The sequence below is a fragment of the Oncorhynchus tshawytscha genome, linkage group LG30, assembly GCF_018296145.1.
Source record: "Oncorhynchus tshawytscha isolate Ot180627B linkage group LG30, Otsh_v2.0, whole genome shotgun sequence".
Lineage (NCBI taxonomy): Eukaryota > Metazoa > Chordata > Actinopteri > Salmoniformes > Salmonidae > Oncorhynchus > Oncorhynchus tshawytscha.
The window spans coordinates 76,216-93,519 of record NC_056458.1 but is presented as its reverse complement, the minus strand read 5'-3'; the positions used below and the strand labels follow the sequence as shown (position 1 = coordinate 93,519).

The following is a 17,304-nucleotide window of genomic DNA, read 5'->3' as shown; positions in this document are numbered from 1 at the left end:
TGCCTGTATGACCTCCCTACAATGCCTGGGCATGCTCCTGATGAGGTGGCGGATGGTCTCCTGAGGGATCTCCTCCCAGACCTGGACTAAATCATCCACCAACTCCTGGACAGTCTGTGGTGCAACGTGGCGTTGGTGGATAGAGCGAGACATGATGTCCCAGATGTGCTCAATTGGATTCAGGTCTGGGGAACGGGCGGGCCAGTCCATAGCATCAATGCCTTCCTCTTGCAGGAACTGCTGACACACTCCAGCCACATGAGGTCTAGCATTGTCTTGCATTAGGAGGAACCCAGGCCCAACCGCACCAGCATATGGTCTCACAAGGGGTCTGAGGATCTCATCTCGGTACCTAATGGCAGTCAGGCTACCTCTGGCGAGCACATGGAGGGCTGTGCGGCTCCCCAAAGAAATGCCACCTCACACCATGACTGACCCACCGCCAAACCGGTCATGCTGGAGGATGTTGCAGGCAGCAGAACGTTCTCCACGGCGTCTCCAGACTGTCACGTCTGTCACATGTGCTCAGTGTGAACCTGCTTTCATCTGTGAAGAGCACTGGGCGCCAGTGGCGAATTTGCCAATCTCGGTGTTCTCTGGCAAATGCCAAACGTCCTGCACGGTGTTGGGCTGTAAGCACAACCCCCACCTGTGGATGTTGGGCCCTCATCCCACCCTCATGGAGTCTGTTTCTGACCGTTTGAGCAGACACATGCACATTTGTGGCCTGCTGGAGCTCATTTTGCAGGGCTCTGGCAGTGCTCCTCCTGCTCCTCCTTGCACAAAGGCGGAGGTAGCGGTACTGGCCTGTCTCCTGGTAGCGCCTCCATGCTCTGGACACTACGCTGACAGACACAGCAAACCTTCTTGCCACAGCTCGCATTGATATTCCATCCTGGATGAGCTGCACTACCTGAGCCACTTGTGTGGGTTGTAGACTCCGTCTCATGCTACCACGAGAGTGAAAGCACCGCCAGCATTCAAAAGTGACCAAAACATCAGCCAGGAAGCATAGGAACTGAGAAGTGATCTGTGGTTATCACCTGCAGAACCATTCCTTTATTGGGGGTGTCTTGCTAATTGCCTATAATTTCCAACTGTTGTCTATTCCATTTGCACAACAGCATGTGAAATGTATTGTCAATCAGTGTTGCTTCCTAAGTGGACAGTTTGATTTCCCCAGGACTACCTGACATGATGACTCCTTGCTGTCCCCAGTCCATCTGACCGTGCTGCGGCTCCAGTTTCAACTGTTCTGCCTTATTATTATACGACCATGCTGGTCATTTATGAACATTTGAACATCTTGGCCATGTTCTGTTATAATCTCCACCCGGCACAGCCAGAAGAGGACTGGCCACCCCACATAGCCTGGTTCCTCTCTAGGTTTCATCCTAGGTTTTGGCCTTTCTAGGGAGTTTTTCCTAGCCACCGTGCTTCTACACCTGCATTGCTTGCTGTTTGGGGTTTTAGGCTGGGTTACTGTACAGCACTTTGAGATATCAGCTGATGTACGAAGGGCTATATAAATACATTTGATTTGATTTTGATTTTTGATTTCACAGAAGTGTGATTGACTTGGAGTTACATTGTGTTGTTTAAGTGTTCCCTTTATTTTTTTGAGCTGTGTCTATATATATATATATTTAATATATTAAGTCCCATCTATCTATCTCTAACACTCTCAGTAACACCTCTCATGCTCAGAGTCCCCTTGCTTGGCTTGAATGTTTAGCAATCCCCACTTTTGAGTGACTATGTTCTTGAATGACTTAAATGGCTCTTTTTCACAGCCCTACCAGTTTACCAATTTTGAATGCAATGTAATTGTTATAGGGAAATATTGGGCGAAAAACATTGTCCCTTGAACATATCTTGAATTGATATCAGTTCAATATCCCTGACACTGGAGGAATTATTCATTGATGAAAAGCCAGTCAATAAAACAGCAATCACGTTGAGCCGTTCGCTTGTCCGAGTAAATAAGGGCATCCGGTTTGGGCAGCAGTGGTTAGGTCAGACGCATACTAATGATCTGTCATAGACACACAAGCAGCTTTTTGTTTTATTTCTGAGCGACACATGACCAAAAGCACAAATGTTGGCAGCTCAAAAACAAATGGTGTAAGCATCACAAGTCCAGGCAAGACAAATATGTTGACGTGATAGATTGTCTCAGCTCATAAGCAAAACACAGCTGGGCAACATGTTGTCATATTCACAGTTAGACCTCTGTACGCTGTATTGCCATCACAGAAACAAGTTGTCGGTGTAGCACGTAAAGCAATATAAACAATAGCCCCCCGTCCCCCCGTCCCTCTCCCAGTCCCCCCGTCCCTGATTGTCCACAATACCCTCATGCCCCATATTGAGTGATAAGTGTTTGCAACACATTGAGAAACATAAACATTGGAGTTGTTTGATGCTCTATGGCTGACCGACCAGTGGTTTGGTACTCTTCAGCAGTTCAGCGGCTGACAGTCTCTCCCCAGAGTTGGATTTATTGCTCCTCCGCCTCTGCAGAAAAGCCATGAAGTTGTCATTTTTGGAGCTTGACTTCTGGACAACCCCCTGGATGCCTTTAATGGGGGATCCATAACCTTGCCTGCTGTCAGCTGTTTCTTTGCGACCCAGGAGTTTCTTCTTGGACCTTAAAAAAGGGAGACCGAAAGTAGCCAAATTAATACACTTGTGAAGAAGATATTAAAAAAAAAATGTTTTTTAAAAAACATAAGTTGAAAATAATTCTGACAACATATTTCTTTGTGAAGTGTGGTAATGTTTGGTTATTTTGTTGGATGGAATTATGTAACTAATTTAGTGTGCATGAAAGTGAACAGGGCCCATCTCTGGATCTCTTTCACTTACGTAATACGGGTAGTTTGTTTTGTGTGTCTGTCACAATTCTATTTTGGGGAACAGTAAGTCCCATTACCTGTGTATGATGGTGAATAGGTCCTCAGTAGTTGACTGTGAGTTGTGCTCCAACTCTTCCTCCTCTTCCTCCCCGAGGCACAGTGTTCTCATCTGAGACATTGCCCTCCTCTCTTCACAGTTCTCATCTAGGACGAACCCTGTTGGAAAAATATAACACAGTGTCATTTCCATTACTTCGTGCATGAGCTAACTCTTAGTTTAAGAACTAACTCATGCCATCCTACATATTATTTGTACATATTGACTCGATAGTAACAACAAACTATAAAGATGGTTACAGGTGATGGTTACAGATAGCATGCAGAGTTCAAAACAGTGCGAATTAGTTGCTCTTATAAAATGAAGAATACCATCTCTTATACTGTGATGGTTGAGATCTTGTCCAGTAAAGTCTTTGTCTCGGTATGCACTGGCAGGAGACTGGTATGCACTGGCAGGAGACTGGTATGTACTGGCAGGAGACTGGTATGCACTGGCAGGAGACTGGTATGCACTGGCAGGAGACTGGTATGCAGTGGCAGGAGACTGATATGCACTGGCAGGAGACTGGTATGCACTGGCAGGAGACTGGTATGCAGCTGCAGGAGACTGGTATGCAGTGGCAGGAGACTGGTATGCACTGGCAGGAGACTGGTAATCACTGGCAGGAGACTGATATGCAGTGGCAGGAGACTGGTATGCACTGGCAGGAGACTGATATGCAGTGGCAGGAGACTGGTATGCACTGGCAGGAGACTGGTATGCACTGGCAGGAGACTGGTAAGCACCACTGGGCCCAGACCAGACATGGTTCCTATTACTCTTCTGTCCCAGTGAGCTGATGGAGGACATGAAGAGGACATCCGGTTTCTTTGCGACTGGAGGGGGAACCATCTTCTTCTTCCTATCCAGTTCAGCTAGGAGAAATGAGGTCCTGGTGGGAGAGGTCCTTCTCACATCCCTGTTCTCTGAATGGCAGGAGGTGGGTGGTGGGTGTGGGTCATCATATTGTTGCCTGTCTACAGCTTGCTGCCTCTCAACCATAACCCCATCACTGGCAACACGAGGAAGCTGGTGCGACCTTTTAGGTTTTGGTCTCCTTTCCACCATATACATGTCCCCCTGGTTCTCTCTTGGTGAGGCTGGAATGGTCTCTGGGAAATGAGTAGAGACTGAGGAAGACTTTACCAAATGTATCGGTGGCCATTTGTGTGCAGGGGGCTTAGCAGCAACAGGTGGTTTAGCTTTAGGACTGTGGTGGACCAGTGGGCAGCTCTCCAGCTCTAGCTCCTGTTCCAGCTCCTCCTCCCTGATGACTTCAGGTGAGCCCTCCAGGCCTTTGTCAGAGTCTGAGCTGCTGACGGAACGCAAACGCACATTGCTGAGATCCTCCTGGGTCACCACAGGCATCACCATCATGCTGGAGCTCAGCCTCTGTCTGGGTCTGGTGGTGCCAGACGACCCAGAGGACTCTGAGTGTCGCCGGGTGGCTTTGGGTTTGATCACCGCCGGGTCTGGGAGAGGGACGACTCCTGGCAACTCCAAGGATAGCCGCAGCCTGCTGGATCTGGGGGAGGTGGGCGAGGTGGAGGACTTGGGGCGCATCCTGCAGCCCAAGGGGGAGGGTCCCATGATGGCAGATGTGAGGACAGGAGGGGAATGAGTCTCACACTGAGAGCTGGACTGGCTACTGGAGGGAGAGACTGAGGCAGGTTGTTGGAAGGGGGACTGCTTACAAGTTAGAGACTGCGGGCGTTGCAAGGGGGGAAGGGGTCTGACCGATTCTGACCTGCTGGAGGCTTTTCTTCCCTCATTTACAGGTACACCCATTGCAGGACCTGAGCTTGACATGAGACAGCAGGGCTCAATAGACCTTACTTCACGTAGCTGCCCATTGTCGTTGACTGGTGGCCCAACCCGGGCCTGTACAGGCTGGGACTGCTCCAGGCACAGCACCTCCTCTGTCCTCGGTGTGGAGATGAGGATGAGGTCAGGCAGGAATGAGTCATGGGGGGCAGGGTCCCTGTCGATATAAAGGCTCTTAGTCCTGTTGTCTCTGAGCTTGGTGGCAGATTCTCTCCTGAGGGACACGCTACGGGTTGGCGGCGCCGGCCTCCTCTTTGTCTTCCTCAGGATGATGCTGCGGGACCGCGACCGTGGACCACCGTGATCAGGGGAGACGTCTGGGCTCAACTGGGAGGCGTCGCCTCTGCTAGTGTCCTCTGAGCCGTTGTCGGGGCATAGGTGGACGTAGCTGTCACATCTGTGTCTGGGTGGGACTGGGTGGGAGGCAGTGGCTGCGGAGAAGGAGCGTCCGCGAAACCCAGGGTTGTATGCTGGCAGGGCCGTCTCCTCATTTTGAATGGGGATGACTATATTACACTCCTTTTCAGCTTTTCTACTGGCAGTGTTGGCAGTGGCAGAATACCCAGAGGATGTTGAGGCGTGGGGGCCAATCTGCTGGGACTGCGAGGTCACAGGGACTTCTGAAGGGTGACATATGTTGGCAGCATGTTGACACGGGGACTTTACCACGTCAGGGCAAAGGGATGTGACGGTTGGTCGGCATGATGGGGTGTCCCAGTTGGGGGTGAAGGTGGAGCCCTTGGGCCCCTTCCAAGGTTGACTGGTATACATCAGGGCCCTGTGCTCCATGGCATCAGAGACTTTCCTCAGAGACCAGGCAGATCACAGGCTGATTGGCTGAGCAGAGATGGCTCCTCTTTAGAGAACGGGGTTTCACTTTTCATTCAGCTGGATGAGAAGAGAGAAGAAACAAGTTGTGTGAGTGCGAGCATAGTGGGGTGTTCATCTTGGTCTCAGAAATAAAACCAATATATGCTATTCTGCCTTTTGTTAATTTCCCTTTTGAATTAAGACGTAGTTCATTGAGTAGAAGGATACTGTATATATAGAGAGTGTGACAGTAGGAGATGGGCGAGAGAGAGCTGTGGCTGGGAAGAAGGAAGGACGTCAGAAAATGTCTACTTATCTTGGTCTTGTGCTTGATAAAGAAAGAGTGGGTGTTTGCCATGGCAACTGCTACCTGTTCATCCATAGTCAGAGCACAAAAACACTCCCAGATGAGATCTATACTGCGTGATGTCTGGTTTCTCACCATTTACACTGCATTGGATGAAGAAGATAGGCAAAAAGCTAATCCAGTGATCATGCCAACAACAACAACAAAGCCATGGCCATTGATAAAAAGGGAAACAGTGTGTTAAAAAATGTACATTTTTGATTGTGGTAGATTGACAAACTCTATTACGAATACCAACCTGTTATTTATTGAACAGGAATTAAGAGATGGTAGGAGCAGTGTAGTAATAGTTTCAAGGCTAGTGTGATGAATGTTGCTTTGAGATCTACCCATTCAACAATGGAATTCTTGATAGCAAGTCTCAGCACTGTCCGAGAGAGTGCGGATGAAGTTAGCTAATGAAGATGGTCAATGCTGTTTCATGGGGGAAATGATCATCTGTTATTGTTGGAGGGTGCACCTTCTTTTGGGACAACTAGTAGGGTAAAGACTGTTGTGTACAGCTGCTCATGGAATCCCCACCTCTTTCATTGCTGGACTAAACCTTAATTGCTTTCAGTCCAAAATCCCTCTTTCCTTCCATTTTCATTTCCGTTCTATCACCTGCTTTCTCCCTTGACAACTCTCTGAACAATATACTATTTAGGAAAAAACGACATTTAACACTTTCTTTCTTGTAAATGCTAAGTGGGTTATGATGGATTCAAGAGAATGTTTTTGCATGGGTCAGTTGCCATTGGGTAAATCCATTTGAAGTGATTCCCTTTTTGACAACACCCCTTTTGATTTGAATGAAACCTCCCGTACATATTTGCTCATTGTAGAAGTGCTCAGAAAGTGACTTTTTGGACCTGAATGCCAAAACATTCAGGAGATAAAGGTGATTAAATTTGACCCGTTTTGCATACCCTACCATACCATGAGACATCCATGTCTTCATCTAGGCTGTATCATAACCGGCAGTGATTGTGAGTCCTATAGGGTAGATGTCAATTGGCCCAGCGTCGTCCAGGTTTGGCTGGGTTAGGGCCGTCATTGTAAATAAGAACTTGTTCTTAACTGTCTTGCCTTGTTAAATAAAGGATCAATTCAAACATTTAAAAAAAAAATCAAATTCATCACTGGAAAAGATGAACAGTTGAGATTTATATAATTGAAAAGATTACAAAGAGGGTTGTCAAACTATTTTATCATTTCTGCATGAACTTTTTGCCTTTAATGTCAACTATTTAAAAACATATTAACTCTTGATTTTTTCCCCTTTATATTCACATATGCTTAGAATTTTTTTTACATCTGAGGTATTTGTGATGTGCCCGCCATCGGTTGAGACTCAACACGCTCTTGAATACAGGGTGGGTGTCATGTTTTGACTGATAAATGTACTAAAATGGGAATACAATTGAAATGTCAACTTTCAAATGGTACCACAAAGATGGTTGAAGGTCCACACATCAGAGAATGTTGACTTGAATGGGAATATCTGTTGTTTCAAGTTACACTGTCAATCCAGCATAGGAAACCTATTGAAACACACATAGATAACAGAATAAACATGAACATTTAAGTTGACATTCGACGGTGGGTGGCCCTGCGGTCATCTTTGTGGTAGTAATTAGAAGCTACAATTTAATTTACGTTTCAATGGTGTAGCAGCTACATTGCAGTGGTCTGAAGGGATAGGTCCATTCTATGAATTCTATATCTATGATTGAAATGACAGCCACACTGTTTTCAAGAGCATGTTGTGTCTCAATCGATGGCTGGCACCACAAAAAAAACTCATATGATGTGAAATGGGGTTTAATATGCAAATATGAAGATTTTTTAAAGTATTTTTAGGTTTATGTTATTTTAGATCATTGACATTAAAAAGGTATCAAAATGACAATTTCATTTTTTTTCAAGGAATAATAAAAAGAGTTTGACAGCACTGTAAGCTTTTAATCCAATGACTCCAACAAACCGTTAGTCTGACACGCGGATAAATGAACGTCAGAAAAATGGAGAGAAAAAACAGGGTCTTGGGACTGATGGGGTTCAATTGTATCACTCTCGACCGTTTATCTTTTCCAGTGATGAAGACATGGATGTCTCGTGGTATTGTGGGGTATCGAAAAATGGGTCAACTTTGAGCACCTTTTATCTCCTACATGTTTTGGCATTCCGGTTCAAAAAGTCACTTTCTGACCACTTCCATGGGGCAAAAGGTATGATGTCAAAAAGTGATTGAATTCAAATGGAATTACCCCATTTAGATAGGATCAGTCCCACTACCTTTCCTCGAACTAAACATATAGATAGATATAAACACAGCATACAAACATTTAAAAGATTTTTACTGAGTTACAGTTCAGATAAGGAAATCAGTCAGGGCAGGAGTGCAGCCATGAGTGGGCCTGGGAGGGCATAGGTCCACCCACTTGGCAGCTAGGCCCACCCACTGGGGAGCCAGGCACAGCCAATCAGAATGAGTTTTTCCCCACAAAACGTCTTTATTACAGACAGAAATACTCCTCAGTAATTGATTGGATTTGATTTGGAAAGGCACACACCTGTCTATATAAGGTCCAACAGTTGACAGTGCATGTCAGAGCAAAAACCAAGACATCAGGTCGAAGGAATTGTCCATAGAGCTCCGAGGCAGGATTTTGTCCAGGCAGAGATCTGGGGAAACGTACCAAAAAATGTCTGCAGCAGTTAAGGTCCCCAAGAACACAGTGGCCTCTATCATTCTTAAATGGAAGAAGTTTGGAATCACCAAGACTCTTCCTAGAGCTGGCCGCCCAGCCAAACTGGGCCTTTGTCAGGGAAGTGACCAAGAAACCGATGGTCACTCTGACAGAGCTCCAGAGTTCCTCTGTGGAGATGGTAGAACCTTCCAGAAGGACAACCATCTCTGCAGCACTCCACCAATCAGGCCTTTATGGTAGAGTGGCCAGACGGAAGCCACTCCTCTGTAAAAGGCACATTACAGCCCGCTTGGAGTTTGCCAAAAGGCACCTTTTATTTATTTTTAATTTTTATTTCACCTTTATTTAACCAGGTAGGCAAGTTGAGAACAAGTTCTCATTTACAATTGCGACCTGGCCAAGATAAAGCAAAGCAGTTCGACACATACAACGACACAGAGTTACACATGGAGTAAAACAAACATACAGTCAATAATACAGTATAAACAAGTCTATGTACGATGTGAGCAAATGAGGTGAGATAAGGGAGGTAAAGGCATAAAAAGGCCATGGTGGCAAAGTAAATACAATATAGCAAGTAAAACACTGGAATGGTAGATTTGCAATGGAAGAATGTGCAAAGTAGAAATAAAAATAATGGGGTGCAAAGGAGCAAAATAAATAAATAAATTAAATACAGTAGTGAAAGAGGTAGTTGTTTGGGCTAAATTATAGGTGGGCTATGCACAGGTGCAGTAATCTGTGAGCTGCTCTGACAGTTGGTGCTTAAAGCTAGTGAGGGAGATAAGTGTTTCCAGTTTCAGAGATTTTTGTAGTTCGTTCCAGTCATTGGCAGCAGAGAACTGGAAGGAGATGCGGCCAAAGAAAGAATTGGTTTTGGGGGTGACTAGAGATATACCTGCTGGAGCGTGTGCTACAGGTGGGAGATGCTATGGTGACCAGCGAGCTGAGATAAGGGGGACTTTACCTAGCAGGGTCTTGTAGATGACATGGAGCCAGTGGGTTTGGCGACGAGTATGAAGCGAGGGCCAGCCAACGAGAGCGTACAGGTCGCAATGGTGGGTAGTATATGGGGCTTTGGTGACAAAACGGATTGCACTGTGATAGACTGCATCCAATTTGTTGAGTAGGGTATTGGAGGCTATTTTGTAAATGACATCGCCAAAGTCGAGGATTGGTAGGATGGTCAGTTTTACAAGGGTATGTTTGGCAGCATGAGTGAAGGATGCTTTGTTGCGAAATAGGAAGCCAATTCTAGATTTAACTTTGGATTGGAGATGTTTGATATGGGTCTGGAAGGAGAGTTTACAGTCTAACCAGACACCTAAGTATTTGTAGTTGTCCACGTATTCTAAGTCCGAGCCGTCCAGAGTAGTGATGTTGGACAGGCGGGTAGGTGCAGGTAGCGATCGGTTGAAGAGCATGCATTTAGTTTTACTTGTATTTAAGTGCAATTGGAGGCCACGGAAGGAGAGTTGTATGGCATTGAAGCTTGCCTGGAGGGTTGTTAACACAGTGTCCAAAGAAGGGCCAGAAGTATACAGAATGGTGTCGTCTGCGTAGAGGTGGATCAGAGACTCACCAGCAGCAAGAGCGACCTCATTGATGTATACAGAGAAGAGAGTCGGTCCAAGAATTGAACCCTGTGGCACCCCCATAGAGACTGCCAGAGGTCCGGACAGCAGATCCTCCGATTTGACACACTGAACTCTATCAGAGAAGTAGTTGGTGAACCAGGCGAGGCAATCATTTGAGAAACCAAGGCTGTCGAGTCTGCCGATGAGGATGTGGTGATTGACAGAGTCGAAAGCCTTGGCCAGATCAATGAATACGGCTGCACAGTAATGTTTCTTATCGATGGCGGTTAAGATATCATTTAGGACCTTGAGCGTGGCTGAGGTGCACCCATGACCAGCTCTGAAACCAGATTGCATAGCAGAGAAGGTATGGTGAGATTCGAAATGGTCGGTAATCTGTTTGTTGACTTGGCTTTCGAAGACCTTAGAAAGGCATGGTAGGATAGATATAGGTCTGTAGCAGTTTGGGTCAAGAGTAAGAAGAGGGGGATGACCGCAGCTGCTTTCCAATCTTTGGGAATCTCAGATGACACGAAAGAGAGGTTGAACAGGCTAGTAATAGGGGTGGCAACAATTTCGGCAGATAATTTTAGAAAGAAAGGGTCCAGATTGCCTAGCCCGGCTGATTTGTAGGGGTCCAGATTTTGCAGCTCATTCAGAACATCAGCTGAACGGATTTGGGAGAAGGAGAAATGGGGAAGGCTTGGGCGAGTTGCTGTGTGGGGTTCAGTGCTGTTGACCGGGATAGGAGTAGCCAGGTGGAAAGCATGGCCAGCCGTAGAAAAATGCTTATTGAAATTCTCAATTATGGTGGATTTATCAGTGGTGACAGTGTTGCCTATCTTCAATGCAGTGGGCAGCTGGGAGGAGGTGTTCTTATTCTCCATGGACTTTACAGTGTCCCAGAACTTTTTTGAGTTAGTGTTGCAGGAAGCAAATTTCAGCTTGAAAAAGCTAGCCTTGGCTTTTCTAACTGCCTGTGTATAATGGTTTCTAGCTTCCCTGAACAGCTGCATATCACGGGGGCTGTTCGATGCTAATGCAGAACGCCATATGATGTTTTTGTGTTGGTTAAGGGCAGTCAGGTCTGGGAAAGTCCTAAAGGACTTTGACCATGAGAAACAAGATGCTCTGGTCTGATAAAACCAAGATTGAACTCTTTGGCCTGAATATCAGGCATCACATCTGGAGGAAACCTGGCACCATCCCTACGGTGAAGCATGGTGGTGGCAGCATAATGCTGTGTGGATGTTTTTCAGCGGCAGGGACTGGGAGACTAGTCAGGATTGGGGGAAAGATGAATGGAGCAAAGTACAGAGAGATTTTTGACGAAAACCTGCTCCAGAGCACTCAAGACCTCAGATTGGGGAGAAGGTTCACCTTCCAAAAGGACAAAGACCCTAGGCACACAGCCAAGACAACACAGGAGTGGTTTCGGGACAAGTCTCTGAATGTTCTTGAGTAGCCCAGCCAGAGCCTGCACTTGAACCTGATCGAACATCTCTGGAGAGACCTGTAAATAGCTGTGCAGTGAAGCTCCCCATCCAACCTGACAGAGCTTGAGATGATCTGCAGAGAAGAATTGGATAAACTCCCCAAATACAGGTGTACCAAGCCTGTAGCATCATACCCAAGGAGACTCCAGGCTGTAATCACTGCCAAAGGTGCTTCAACAAAGTACTGAGTAGAGGGTCTGAATACTTATGTCAATGTAATATTTAAGTTGTTTATGTGTGTGTGTGTGTGTGTGTGTGTGTGTGTGTGTGTGTGTGTGTGTGTGTGTGTGTGTGTGTGTGTGTGTGTGTGTGTGTGTGTGTGTGTGTGTGTGTGTGTGTGTGTGTGTACGTACATACAGTACCAGTCAAAAGGTTTGGACACCTATACATTCTAAGATTTTTCTTTATTTGTACTATTTTCTACATTGTTGAATCTCAGCTTTGCACTTTCTTGGCATTCTCTCAACCAGCTTCATGCTTCCTGGAATACATTTCAATTAACAGGTGTACCTTGTTAAATGTTAATTTGTGGAATTTCTTTCCATCGTAATGTGTTTGAGCCAATCAGTTGTGTTGTGACAAGGTAGGGGTGGTATGCAGAAGATAGCCTATTTGGTAAAAGACCAAGTCCATTATTATGGCAGGAACAGCTCAAATAAGCAAAGAGAAATTAGTCTATCATTACTTTAAGACATGTAGGTCAGTCAATTTGGAAAATGTCAATAACTTTGAAAGTTTCTTCAAGTGCAGTCGCAAAAACCCTCAAGCGCTGTGATGAAACTGGCTCTCATGAGGACCACCACAGGAAAGGAAGACCCAGAGTTACCTCTGCTGCAGAGGATACGTTCATTCGAGTTACTAGCCTCAGAAATTGCAGCCCAAATAAATGCTCTACTGAGTTCAAGTAACAGACACATCTCAACATCAACTGTTCAGAGGAGACTGCGTGAATCAGGCCTTCATGGTCCAACTGCTGCAAAGAAACACCTACTAAAGGACACAAATAGGAAGAAGAGACTTGCTTGGGCCAAGAAACATGAGCAATGGACATTAGACATGTGGAATTCCGTCCTTTGGTCTGATGAGTCCAAATTTGAGATTTTTAGTTCCAACCACCGTGTCTTTGTGAGACGCAGAGTAGGTGAACGGATGATCTCCGCATGTGTGGTTCCCACCGTGAAGCATGGAGGAGGAGGTGTGATGGTGCTTTGCTGGTGACACTGTCAGTGATTTATTTAGAATTCAAGGCACACTTAACCTGCATGGCTACCACAGTATTCTGCAGTGATACACCATCCCATCGGGTTTGCTCTTAGTGGGACTATCATTTGTTTTTCAACAGGACAATGACCCAAAAGACATCTCCAGGCTGTGTAAGGGCTATTTGACCAAGAAGGAGAGTGATGGAGTGCTGCATAAGATGACCTGGCCTCCACAATCACCTGACCCCAACCCAATTGAGATGGTTTGTAATGAGTTGGACTGCAAGGTGAAAGAAAAGCAGCCAACAAGTGCTCAGCATATGTGGGGACTCCTTCAAGTCTGTTGGGAAAGCATTCCAGGTGAAGCTGGTTGAGATAATACCAAGAATATGCAAAGCCGTCATCAAGGCAAAGGGTGACTTCTTTGAAGAATCTCAAATGTAGAATACATTTTGATTTGTTTAACACTTTTTCTTGGTTACTACATGAGTCCATATTTGTTATTTCATAGTGTTGATGTCTTCACTATTATTCTACAATGTAGAAAATAGTGCAAATTAAGAAAAACCGTTGAATTAGCAGGTGTGTCCAAACTTTTGACTGGTACTGTATATATACACATATATACATACACACACACACACACACACACACATGCATGCACACATTCATGCACACACTCACACATGCATACATGCACCCACAAATGCATGCACATTGCACACGCACACACAACCTCTCACAATGCACACGCACACAATAACAACAACGCTTAAAATAGAGGGCTTGCTGACATAATCATGTTCATGTTTTACCTTTCCAGATAGATGAGAGCGAGATGGAGATAGCGAGAGAGACGTGTACACACTGTAGATAGACAGAGACCCTCGACTTCCTTGGATAAATACATACTAATTTGAACAATAAACATGCCATTATTTGACATAAACAACACAGCTCTGTCTGCATGTCTACATACATGAAGTCAAAATGAATCTATGACAGAATGAACGGACAGCAGTGGCATACTGTCATCTCGACCTTCCTGTAAAACAGACCCCGATTAACATGTTCCTAAACCCCTCCAAACCTCTGTGTTGTCCCCTTCCTACCTTACAGCTTGCTTCAGGAGATAGAGCTGTGGCTTCCGATGCCGCACTCCTACATCCACTCTACAGTCTGCACCTATGGCCCAATGCATTCACATGCTGTTGCCATGACAATTGGAAGTGGGCTGCTGCTTGCTCTGAGTTCGTCGGATGCTGAGAGAGGGAGAGGGAGAGGGAGAGGTAGAAAGACAGACAGGGGAGAACAGAGGATGGACATCAAAATTGTTTTCTGATGGCGTGTGGAGCACATTTGCCTCTAAGGGACAGGAAGGGTATTGAACAGTTTCAAAGAGGCTGGGACATCAAAATAGTTCTGTGGACTCAAGACAGCTGCAGCATGACAAGAATTGACATAACAGACTTAACATGACTTGATATTCCTGGTACGCCTTGGTTGGTTTACACTGAGGAGTATAGATAATGTATGTCCGTTTCTACGTCACAATCATGCAATGTACAGTACTGTATTTGCAAGTCAGCCCCAGCTGTTTTGCTAAATTGACTTTGCCAGATGGAAATGTTCAACTCCATCAACTTTTGATGTAAATCAACAAATGAAAGCTTGAGACACTTTAACGTCAACTTACAATCACCTCAGTGTTTTTATTTTTTTGATATATTTTTTTATCTCAATGGGTGTGTTCAGAAGTTCACGTCATGAGTGGCTGCTCGCTCAGGAACGTCCCTTCAGATGCTGTAGAAAGATAAACCATGTTTATGTCCGTATCATTTTTTACATTTCTTTAACAATCAACAAGTGCCATACAGTCAAATTCAACTAAATTACTGATGCAGGTGTTGACAGTAACAACTGAGGTGAGAGATAAAACTGGGTCTCTCTTCTGCTAACGACAGTCCACCCTTTTGTACTTAAGTTGAGAGAGCTGTTGACCAGCGTTTCACAACCTCTGGAAAACACCCTCTGCGCTGAAGTTTTTCCTCTAAATTAACAGTGCAACACATACATTGCCTGTGTAGTCTGACGACTCACACAAAATTGATTCAGCTGATCTTTCGTTTTTCATTGCGACTAAACGTCCACGGGCGGCGTGTAACGTTTGGCCGGAATCTGGAGTCTGGGTAGCCAGGCGAAGACTATTCTGTGATACACATATGAATAGAGCCTTTTGAGGCCTTCATGAACTTGGTGGGAATGCTGGGTTTATGATTGTGCTAATCATAGCAAGAAAAGTAGACGCATTACAACACAACAGACAATTCATGCACACAAACCTTACCGAGACAACTCTGCTGTGACAATTGTTTCTTGATCCGAGTCAATGTGAATCCTTGACATGAAAAGGCTGGGGTTTATTCAGGCACGCTTTGCTTCTTTCCCAAGAGTAAACTTAGATGGTGCATGAACATTCCATTTCTTCCTTTATAATACCATGCCGACATGACTAAATTGTATTTCAGTGCACTGAATCTTTATTGATTTGCTGCATTACATTTAGAAAAGTTAAAGTGGCAAATCATTGTACTTTTGAAATACTTGAACTTGCTACAGGTCATCTTCATGCCATGAGCCTTAGCTGATCATCAAGAGCTCAAAACGGAGAGTTTATTGAATGGCCATCAAATCACCATTCCATACTGACGTTATCAATCGAACCCTGCAGCCCTTGATAGAATAAGCCTTTACACTATAGAAACCAAATCACATACCTTTTTACATGCAGGAAAGGAGCTCAGAATCAGCATCCTCAAGCTGCTGAATGAGATGGTGAGTTGTCTCTCTCTAACCCCCACTCTTATCACATATGTCACATATGTCCCAATATGACCCAATGTTCCTCAAATGTAACTTCTGAATCAGCCCCTCCCTTAGAACACAGGAAGTGGCTGTGTACCAGGCGTTGTGACAGGAAACCAGAGCAGGGGAGTGATTAGGGCTGGGGCTCGATGATCAGGGTCAAGGGTTCAGTGAAGGGTGAGAACCATTGAATGTACACCACACCCCTTGCTTCCTTACAGGCAGACATCATGCTCACACACCCTCCTGGGGATTGCTGAAGTTGATTGGGTGTCTTACAGTGATGATGGGGATATATGGATGGTGTAAAACATTACTGGTTATCAATGTTCCCTCAAAAAAAAAAGTGTGTGTTTTCTGTGAACATTGAGGCTGTACCCGCTTTAAGTTACAGCTTTAACAGTGGCCAAGAAGGCTACTGTGTCTATTTGATCATAATGTAGGCCTACCAGAGTCGCCTACCGTCAAAAACAATGGAGGATATGCATCCCATTACATTTTAACACGGAAATAGCTGTCCTATCATTCAGCCTACAGTCGCAGCCAATGTGTGGGGGTTACAATGTCTACGTTCCATGAGACTTTTGAAAATAAACATGCAATGCTTGACATGAACGTGCTTATCCACTTGTTCTTCAGACAAGGAGGTGTCTGAAAATGTTGTGTTTGATGCGAGAAACCACTTGACAAAAAAAAAAGAATCAGACAAATTATGCTACGCTCTGCCTATTGGCTACTTAGCTATTCAAGACAATCTCAAAATACAACGCTTCCTCTTTAAGACATAAAAAAAAGCTCTTTCCCTGACTTTCCTTTTTAAAGATGGATAGAAATGCACACATTTTGAGCTCTTGTAAGGAAACAACCACTCCCCCATTAAATTAGCTATAACTGGGCTAATAACTCACTAACTAGCAAAGAATATGAACAAAATGTGCACATGTGGCTGCATGCAGCTCTCACTTTGATCTCAAAACAAGTGCATCTACTCGTGACCGCTGTAGGCAGAACACAGTCCAGTTCAAAGTAAATGGCACAGATCCATAAATGGCAATGGCTCTTTGCATATAGGCCTACTGCAGGTCTGAATGGTTGTGGGGCACCTGCCTGTGTAGAGTACAGGCCTGAGTCGCGCGCCTGCCAACGTAATAGAATTCTACTCCAATGTGCTCTGCCTACAAGACGATCTCTTTCACAGTTAGTTTTGCATACTAAATCTTGAATAGTTTATTTTGTTTCAGTATATTGCATTGAAAGTGGCACATTTTGAGTTGATTCGATCACAATTCCCAATGTAAGGGGGAAATGTCTGTTGTGTTAACTAAAGGGGAAAACTGTAGAAAGTCGATTGCAGTTCAATCTCGTGCTACTCTGCGCTGGCTCATATTTCTTCTGTTGAGGCTTGCCCTTGCATGTGCGCACCTTAGAGGGAACATTGCTGGTTAATTGGTCTTTATAAAATACAAGTACAAAAAAATATATACTTTGCCAGGTCAAAGATCAGTTTAGGGT

At 45.0% G+C, this 17,304-nt stretch overlaps 1 protein-coding gene across 7 annotated transcripts; it reads right to left on the bottom strand.

Moving 5' to 3' along the window:
- Positions 1 to 2,333: 2,333 nt before the first annotated feature.
- LOC112229059 (NHS-like protein 2) lies at positions 2,334 to 15,813 on the bottom strand. Of its 7 annotated transcripts, none has more exons than XM_042309467.1 (8): positions 15,705 to 15,813; positions 15,275 to 15,325; positions 14,624 to 14,730; positions 14,040 to 14,189; positions 3,621 to 6,042; positions 3,288 to 3,515; positions 2,936 to 3,074; positions 2,334 to 2,650 (listed from the first exon to the last, which is right to left on the bottom strand). In XM_042309467.1, exons 5-8 carry the CDS (start codon positions 5,569 to 5,571, stop codon positions 2,428 to 2,430), a joined length of 2,541 nt encoding a protein of 846 aa, XP_042165401.1. In that variant the 5' UTR covers positions 5,572 to 6,042; positions 14,040 to 14,189; positions 14,624 to 14,730; positions 15,275 to 15,325; positions 15,705 to 15,813; the 3' UTR covers positions 2,334 to 2,427. The 7 variants fall into 7 exon arrangements, with proteins under 7 accessions (XP_042165401.1, XP_024250727.2, XP_024250724.2 ...); XM_024394959.2 differs by having other exon boundaries at positions 3,288 to 5,670; positions 5,963 to 6,042; XM_024394956.2 differs by having other exon boundaries at positions 3,288 to 6,042.
- Between the last annotated feature and the right edge of the window lie 1,491 nt (positions 15,814 to 17,304).